Below are 9379 nucleotides of genomic sequence, written 5' to 3' on the forward strand. Positions count from 1 at the left end.
TCTGGGCACTTCCACTGGCATTCACGGTTCACGGGATAGAACTTCCTCTTATGTTCGGTCACCCTATAATCTCATCTATGAAAGTTAAAATTGTACTTTTCTAATTTAAAGTTTTGTTTCATATTTAGCTGCTGCTCTTGTGGTCTGTGTCTTTGATTCCATTATGTTCTTCTTACCTAGACTCTATTTTCCTCCCCAAACTATCTTTGCACCATTAAAAACATCATCTAATTTCTGCAGCTTCACAGCACACTTGAATACTCTCCTATTGTAGATTTGCAAGATGAATTGCATTCGAGAATTTTTCCCCTGAACCTAGTTCCTGAAATTTAATATCCTTAACAAAATGAATTTTTGTTGAGTGATTCTCGCTTCCATATTAGTGATTTTGTTCCCCATGGATGTAGAACTAAGAATTTGATCCCTAATTGGGCAGCATAGGTGAAAAACCATTCAGGTGCTAGATGTAGAATGACAGATTCTGTTTCTCCATTAGAGATTGGGTTCTCAGGGTTATCAGAGAATGTCTGAGTAGGTTTCCACTGGACCACAGAGATTACAGTTGAGAAAGATAGACACATACTAAAAAACGCAAAGAGGTAGGGAAAGAGAGTCACAGGTTTCCTAGCTCCTGGAATTCTTTGTTCAAGTCCCTGTTTTCACTTCTTTGGGGTTTATACCCAGGAGTGGAATTGATTCATATGGTAACTGTATGTTTGATTTCTGGAGGAATTGCTGTAGCATCCTGATTCCCGCTCTTAGGGAGCCCGCCAGGCTTCAGCCTCAGGTGTTCCCGAGGCTGTGCCTCCCCAAGGGTGGACCTGGGCCACCTCCACCAGATCCACCTGGGGAGACCCCTGTCATCCACCCCTACCCCTACCCACTCTGGGCGAGGGCCTGGGGCTTTGTTTCCACAGGAGAATCCACCTCCCCAGTGGCCCGCTGTGCACATCTGATGCTAGTCGCCCTGGTCGGGCTGTTCTGGAAGCTTGAAGTGAAAGAACCTCAGGCCAGGCGGTGGCCACACAGAGAGGCCCCTCCAGGGAGGGGGCAGCACTCACGGCTCTTCTTAGCATCTTGCCCCACAGAACAGTGGCAAGACGGCCATGCGTTTAAAAGTTATTGTATTTCTCCAAAGAAGACATGCAGATGGCCAACAGGCACATGAAAAGATGCTCAACATTGTTAATTATTAGAGAAATGCAAGTCAAAACCACAATGAGGTATCACCTCACACTGTCTACAAATAATAAATGCTGGAGAAGGTGTGGAGAAAAGGGAACCCTCCTACACTGTTGGTGGGAACGTAAATGAGTGCAGCCACGATGATAAACAGTATGGAGGTTCCTTAAAAAAAAAAAACTGAAAATAGATCCAGCAATCCCACTCCTGGGCATATATCCAGAAAAGATGAAAACTCTAATTTGAAAAGATACAGGCACACCCATGTTCATAACAGCACTATTTACAATAGCCAAGACATGGAAACAACCTAAGTGTCCATCAACAGATGACTGGTTTAAGAAAATGTGAGATCTATATAGAGAGATATAGATATACAGAGGTATAGATACTCAGCCATAAAAAGAATGAAATATTGCCATTTGCAGCAACATGGATGGAACTAGAGATTATTATACTGAGTGAAGTAACTCAGAGAAAGACAAATATTATATGCCATCACTTATATGTGGAATCTAAAAAATAATACAAATGAATGTATATACAAAACAGAAACAGACTCACAGACATATAATACAAACGTATGGTTACCAAAGGGGAAAGGGAAGGAGGGATAAATTAGGAGTATGGGATTAACAGATACCACAATATATAAAATAGATAAGCAGCAAGGATTCACTGTATAACACAGGGAACTGTATTCAGTATCTTGAATAACCTATAATGAAAAAGAATCTGAATATAGATCTAGATCTAGGATAGAGATAGAGGTAGATATCTGAAGTCTTTTGCCGTACACCTGAAAACTAACGCGATATTGTATACTTCAACTATACTTCAATAAGAAAGTTACAATTTTAACAACCCTACTGAGATGTAATTCACATATATATGAGATACAATCCACCCATTTAAAGTATACAGTTCAATGATTTTTAATATATTCACGGGGTTGTGCAACCGTCGCCACGATTTGACCTTAAATATTTATTTATTTATTTTGGCTGAGCCAAGTCTTAGTTGTGGCACGCGGGATCTTTAGTTGCGGCCTGCGGACTTCTTAGTTGCAGCATGCGGGATCTAGTTCCCCAACCAGGGATTGAACCTGGGCCTCCTGCAGTGGAAGCACAGAGTCTTACCCACTGGACCACCAAGGAAGTCCCCCCATGATTTGATCTTAGAATATTTTTGCCCCCAAGAAGAAACCCCTTAACTATGGCACAGTCTCTCCCCTTCCCCCTCAACTTCCTGTCTCCATGGATTTGCCAACCTGGACACGTCACGTGAGTGGAATCCAACCATGTGTCCTCTTGTGATTGACTTCTCTCACTGAACATCACGTACCCAAGGTTCATCCATGTTGTGTCATGTGTCAGGGCTTCATTCCTTCTTATGCCTGAATTATATTCCATCGAGAGGAGGGACCACATTCTGTTTATCCATTCATCTGTTGATGGACATTTGGGTTGTTTCTACCTTTTGACTATTGTTAATAATGCTGCTATAGACATTTGTGTACACGTTTTTGTGTGGACATATGCTGTCATTTCCCTTGGGTACATACCTAGAGGTAGAACTGAGATTCTATGGTAACTTCACGTTTAAGTTTTTATGGACCTGCCAGACTAGCTGCACGACTTTACATCCCCACCAGCGTGTGACGTTCCAACTTTGCCACACCCTCGCCCACACTTGTTATTGTCTCTTTTTTTTTTTTTTTGCGGTACGTGGGCCTCTCACTGTTGTGGCCTCTCCCGTGGCGGAGCACAGGCTCCGGACGCGCAGGCTCAGCGGCCATGGCTCACGGGCCCAGCCGCTCTGCGGCATGTGGGATCCTCCCGGACCGGGGCACGAACCCGTGTCCACTGCATCGGCAGGCGGACTCTCAACCACTGCGCCCCCAGGGAGGCCCTGTTATTGTCTCTTTTGATTTTAGCCATCACAGTGCGTGTGAAGCGGATCATGTGACAGTTTTGATTTGCATTCCCCTGATGACTAAGGATGTCGGGTTTCTCTGCATGCAAAGCTGTGTTTCACACACATTCAACAACCAGGTGTCCCCACGTAGTCACTTGGCTGGGCTCCCGGGATGTTGGCAGGACCCAGACAGACACAGCCCTGCCCCACAGAGGGGTACAGACATGTAAACAAAGCAGGTACTTGCTAAGAACAGGGTCCTGGGACATCACCCATAAAGTGCCCCATGAGCCACAATCCAGACAGGCCTCAAGGGCACCAGAGGGAGGGAAAGTCACAGTGAGGTCTTCCTTCCGGATCTTCGATAAAATCAGAGCAGAGACGCGAGTGTTGTCAGCCTGCTGGAGTTGGTCACAGAGCATAACTATTCTTTTTTTTTTAACCATGCAGCGTGCTGCTTGTGGGATCTGAATTCTCCCAACTGGGGACTGAACCTGGGCCTTTGGCAGGGAGAGCTTGGAGTCCTAACCACTGGACCGTCAGGGGAGTCCCAGAGCATGAATATTCTTAATCTTAAAGTTGACAGCAGACATGGCAGGGATCCAGAGGGATGGCCGAGCCTCCTGGATGATGACAGGTCCCAGGACCGCGGTGCGAACTTGGGCTGTGTGGTGACTGCAGCCAGATTCCATCCCCACCCCTGCCTCCAGGATCCCCCATTAGACAGGTGACAACCTTGCAAAAGCACGACGGGACACAGGGGAAGGGCGAGTGCTAGGGGTTGGCAAGGCCGGGGATCCGGTGTCTCCTGGGTGCAGAACTTGGTCTGGGAAGCTTAGGAAGTTGGGGGGGGGGGCGGTTTGCACAACGGTGTGAAGGTACCTAACGCCACCGCACTGCGCCCTGAAACGAGAATGGCAACTTGTGGGTTGTGTGTTCTTTGCCACAATGATAATGAAAAGGTCGTGCTCACTCTGGGCTCTGACGCAATGAAAACGAAGCCAACAGCGTAGCTGGGATCGGCTGGTCCGGCGAGGTCCCGCCCCGCGCAGACGGCCACCTGAGCCCCGCTACGGCCTCACCTCCGTGCCCGGCTGCTCGGCCCGGTTCGGGCGCACAGCCCGGGCCGCGCGGGTGGATCCACGGCCATCGCCGCGGGAGCCGCGGGCGGCGGAGCGGAGCCGACAGGGCCACCGGCCCCGGGACCAGCCGACCCACCTGGACACCCCGCACCCCGGACCCGGGGGACACCCCCATGGCCGCGCGGGGCCCCGAAGCCCCCAGCGGGCGCGCGCTGCGGGACGCGGTGAGTCGGACCCCGCGCGCGCCAAGCTTCGCTCCCGGGCTGGACACCCTCCCCTCCCCCTCCCCCTCCCCCTCCCCTTCCCCTCCCCCTCCCCTTCCTTCTCCCCCTCCCCCCTCCCACCCCGCCCAGCGCCGGGAGGCCCGCGGTCCTGCTTCCCGTTCGCTGAAGGAGCCGCAGCGCCGGAGAGGAGACACCCAGTGATCAGGACTGAGCAGTTTGCCTTGTTAAACAGAATTGGTTAGCTGTGCACACTCGAATCCACGTTTTCCTGGCCTGATTGAAGGGAAGAGCTCCTGACAGAGGGCCTTCTTCATACGTAAAAGCAGGCTCCGGGTGGAGATCCGCCTCCACATCCTGGGCTCTAAAAGGGAGATAATACACGGGTGCCAGGAGTGACCGGTGTCGTAGATGGTATGAGATTTCAAGCTGTAAACTGTAAGGCGCCTTGCAATACCGCCTGCTGTCAGTCACCACAGATGACGTATCCGTATGGCCTGGTAGACAATTTCTGCAACCGCAACCCCAGCTAATAAATACCCACAAGTGTAGGCGAGCCAAGAGGCCCGCGGTGGGTGTGTCTGGTGATTGTCTCAGGCCTTCTTAAGAAGTCTTTGAGGAGCCCAAGGTTAATAAGATTTTCTCCTACGTTATCTTCTAGATGTCTGATAGTTTATTGCTTATATTTAAGTGTATGATCATTTTGAGTTAATTTTTGTGAATGGTGTGAGGTAAAGGTCGGGCCTGCTTATTTAGTGAGTTATGCATTTGGCTAGCACTGTTCCAGTGCTGTTGGTTGAATAGATCTTCCTTACCCTTTGAGTGGGAAAGCCTTAACACCTTGTCAGGAATCAACTAATTGTATATATAGATGGCTCTCTTCCATGGTGCTTAGAATGCTCTGCATCACAAGTAAATATATATTCACTTGTGGTTCATTTTTCAGGCAGAAAATCTATTTCAGGAACTTCAAGAACACTTTCAAGCTCTGACTGCAACGTTAAACCTCAGAAATATCCTTTTCTATCTCATAACAAATACTGCAATGCTTTTGGACTATTGAACTGTCATGGACTATCTTGTTGTTTTCTGCTCTTAGTGGATAATTGTTGACCTAAGACTTCCTGGTGTTTGTATCTGTGCCTTTACATGGCATCCTGATGTATTAATTACCGCTCATAGGTGATTACTTCCGGCTTGACCAGCAATACAGGGCACTTCATGAGGCAAGGATAAAACACAAGGACACGCCTACAGTACACACGACCCAGTGGGGCTTTCCAGCAAGCTCTAAATAAATCTGGTCAGTCTGCTCAATAGCATTTATACTCCCCCAAACGGTCAGAGCCCTGCACATGTACTGGTTAGGTCTCCAACGTAGGGTACGCTATCTGGCTCTCCTGACCTTGTTTTGTTTTGTAACTTCAGCAGCTTGCCGTTTGGTAAGCCACGGATTCAAACAGAGTTAGGTGGAATGTTTGTTTCCGGTTTAAGAAAATCCAGAAAAGGGGACACTTGCCCTAAGACTTGCCCAAGTGAACTCACTTCACACAATTAAACTCCTGCCTTAAAATGTGTGCAAACTGTTTGCAGAGAGATCCTGTAGATGGGCTCCCACAGGGAAAAGGAGATTCTGAAACAGGATAAAATTAAACAGTAGGAAAGTTTATTTTAAACACAGTTAATTTTCATTGTATTTACATACTTATTAGAGTTTGGTTAAAACATAGTTAAACATACCAGACAACCTCATATGCCCAAATCCATGTCCACGGAAAGGGAGCCAAGGTTTCAGAACTGGGCAAAGATTAAAGGCACGTACAAACCCTCGGGGATGTGATTCATGTGCACTGACTTAAGGTGTTAGTACACATCTGCTGCCTTTGATTCCCTCATTTTAGATGCACCACAGGGCTTTTTTTTTTTTTTTTTTTAATTTATGGCTGTGTTGGGTCTTCGTTTCTGTGCGAGGGCTTTCTCTAGTTGTGGCAAGTGGGGGCCACTCCTCATCGCGGTGCGCGGGCCTCTCACTGTCGCGGCCTCTCTTGTTGAGGAGCGCAGGCTCAGTAATTGTGGCTCACGGGGCCAGCTGCTCCGTGGCATGTGGGATCTTCCCAGAGCAGGGCTCGAACCCGTGTGTCCGGCATTGGCAGGCGGACGCTCAACCACTGCGCCACCAGGGAAGCCCCCACAGGGCATTTTTATCAGCCCTGGTGATGCAGTTTACGTGGAGGCTTTGAGGGGCCTGGGTAGGTGCCCGTATTCCATGTGCTGTTCTCCTTAACCTTGTACTGGAAGAAATGGGAGGTCGCATTGAAGACTTGCAGAAGAATGTGAACGACTTGATGGTGCAAGCTGGGATTGAAAGTTCTGCTCAAGAGCAAATGGCGAGGCCGTATTAAGGCACTAAGATGTTCACCGTCTACGTATCTTCTGCTTTCGTCTTGAAGCATTCAAGCCCATATTTGTTCACTAAGGGAGCTACTGCTTCTGCACTACATGAAAACCCTTCAGGAATAATAAAAAAAAGTCGCAAATGCTCTTTTCTAAATAGAACAGAAACACTCTTTGTCATTGTTCCTTAAAAAGTGCGCATTTTAAAGGAAAACTATTATTTAAAAATTGGATTTTGTTAAAGTACTTTTCACCCTCATCCCTCAAATTAGTTTTCAATCAAAACACAAGTCACAATGAATAAGTGCTTGGGGATGACAACTAGTGGCTTCTGTTTGAGACATTCATGGCAGGATTTAAAGAAGACACACGTGCATTATCTTCTCACCCCATTTCATGAGTGGTTCCTGAGGATCCCACCCCACCCCCCAGAATGCAAATATTTCTTTTCCAGTGGAATTTTGCATTTCATCTTTTTTTTTTACTATTTTATTTTTAATTTTTAGTCTCAGTTTTATTTTTTAATTGAAGTTTTTATTGTAGTTGACGTACAATAGTATATAAGTTACAGGTGTACAATGTAGTGATTCACAATTTTTAAATGTTATACTCCATTTATAGTTATTAGAAAATATTGGCTGTATTACCCATGTTGTACAATGTATCCTTGTAGCTTTTTTTTTTTTTTTGGCGGTACGTGGGCCTCTCACTGTTGTGGCCTCTCCCGTTGTGGAGCACAGGCTCCGGACACGCAGGCTCAGCGGCCATGACTCACGGGCCCAGCCGCTCTGCGGCATGTGGGATCCTCCCAGACCAGGGCACGAACCCGTGTCCCCTGCATCGGCAGGCGGACTCTCAACCACTGCGCCACCAGGGAAGCCCCTTGTAGCTTAGTTTATACATAACCGTCTGCACCTCTCCATCCCCACCCCTAGTTGCCCCTCCCCCTTCCCTCTCCCCACTGGTAACCACTAATTTGTTCTCTATATCTGTGAGTCTGCTTCTTTTTTGTTATATTCACTAGTTTGTTATATTTTTTAGATTTCCCACATATAAGTGATATCATACAGTATTTGGCTTTCTCTGTCTGACTTATTTCACTTAGCATGATGCCCTCCAAGTCCATCCATGTTGCTGCAAATGGCAAATTTTATTCTTTTTTTATGGCTGAGAAGTATTCCATTGTATGTACACACCACCTCTTCTCCATCCGTCATCTGCTGATGGACACTTGGGTTGCTTCCGTATCTTGGCAATTGTAAATAGTGCTGCAGTGAACACTGGGGTGCGTGTGTATCTTTTCGAATTAGTGTTTTTGTTTTTTTTCTGCACTTCACCTTGAAGATGCAGATAAATGCTTGGCTTCAGGTCTTGGACTGAACATGTATCTGTGTGACGTACCTGGAGACACAAACCTTTTGTCTTTTATGAAGATACTCAAGCATGTTTCACTGACATAATATTCTGATTCTATGAGCACATGCTAATTTTAGTTGAACAATTCGATGCCGTTGTTTTCCTTTCTTTCGCATTTCTCTGTCAGTTGTTATCCCAGGTCAGCTGGCAGCTCATCCGTGCTTACCCTGCTGAATCAGAGTGAGTTCACTTGTCAGTGACTTATTTATAAATTTCGACATCTGCTGTCCTGGTAGAAAAGGTAATTGGAATCTGTGTCCTGCACACACGAGCTGCAGATCTCGGGGAGGGTGCTCCAGTTCTGTCTGCAGGATGAATACTTAGCTCTACCCAGGGAGGTTGCGTCAGACGGGTCCACCTGCCCTGGGGCCTTGTCCACCCTCCACCCTCTGGGTGCCGAGGACCAGGTTTTGCAGGGCACCAAGCCCAACTCTGGGCATGCTGCCAGGAAGGGGATGGCGGCCAGTAACTTTGTTCCTTCCTGTCATCACCCAGACTCCAGCTGGCTGTTTTAAATTTGGTCAAAACCCACCATATATTAAGCATCAAATTAAATGGATGAGTGGGTATCAAAACTTCACTTTTTTGATGCACGTACAGCCATTATGTAAAGCAGCATGAGAGGTCAGATATCTAAAAGTGTGTTTAAAAGCTGATAATGCCTTTTAAATTAAAAGAAGGACCTGAGTGAGTCTAAATCTGTTTGGCTAAATCTGTGCTTGTTGGTTTTGCTTCGTCAAGGATTCCTAACACAGTGCTGCGGATTTCAGGGGATTCGGCAAACCCCCTAAACTTGCTGTGTTCCTGCTGTGGGGAGGGGAGTCCATGACCCCCAGATGGTAGGAGCTACTGTTCCGTATTCCAGCGGATTTGGCCCGCTGCCCCGACTTGGTACAACATCTGAACACCTTTCCCGCTGTGAGGAAGCAGGCAGGCTGTTGTCTGAGGAGAACTTCTCCACACTGTTGATGCAAAGTAATGTTTTGTCACTTGAAGAACACACCCCTTAAGTTGTGAATCCACACAGACTCCATCTGACTAAAATGAAAATCATTTAACATTTAGGTTTTTCTATATTCCGAATTTTTCCTATACAAAACTCTTCTAGTAATTATGGGAAAGTAAGCTAATTTTATTGATAGCTTTGGATTCCAGTTTACTTAACTG

At 46.9% G+C, this 9379-nt stretch overlaps 1 protein-coding gene across 1 annotated transcript; it reads left to right on the forward strand.

Annotated features, from left to right (window-relative positions):
* The first annotated feature begins 4220 nt into the window (after positions 1 to 4220).
* HSBP1L1 (heat shock factor binding protein 1 like 1) lies at positions 4221 to 6911 on the forward strand. Its single transcript, XM_060119643.1, has 3 exons — positions 4221 to 4405; positions 5349 to 5415; positions 6695 to 6911. Exons 1-3 carry the CDS (start codon positions 4355 to 4357, stop codon positions 6802 to 6804), a joined length of 228 nt encoding a protein of 75 aa, XP_059975626.1. The 5' UTR covers positions 4221 to 4354; the 3' UTR covers positions 6805 to 6911.
* Positions 6912 to 9379: the final 2468 nt, after the last annotated feature.

The sequence above is a fragment of the Mesoplodon densirostris genome, chromosome 15 (assembly GCF_025265405.1).
Source record: "Mesoplodon densirostris isolate mMesDen1 chromosome 15, mMesDen1 primary haplotype, whole genome shotgun sequence".
Lineage (NCBI taxonomy): Eukaryota > Metazoa > Chordata > Mammalia > Artiodactyla > Ziphiidae > Mesoplodon > Mesoplodon densirostris.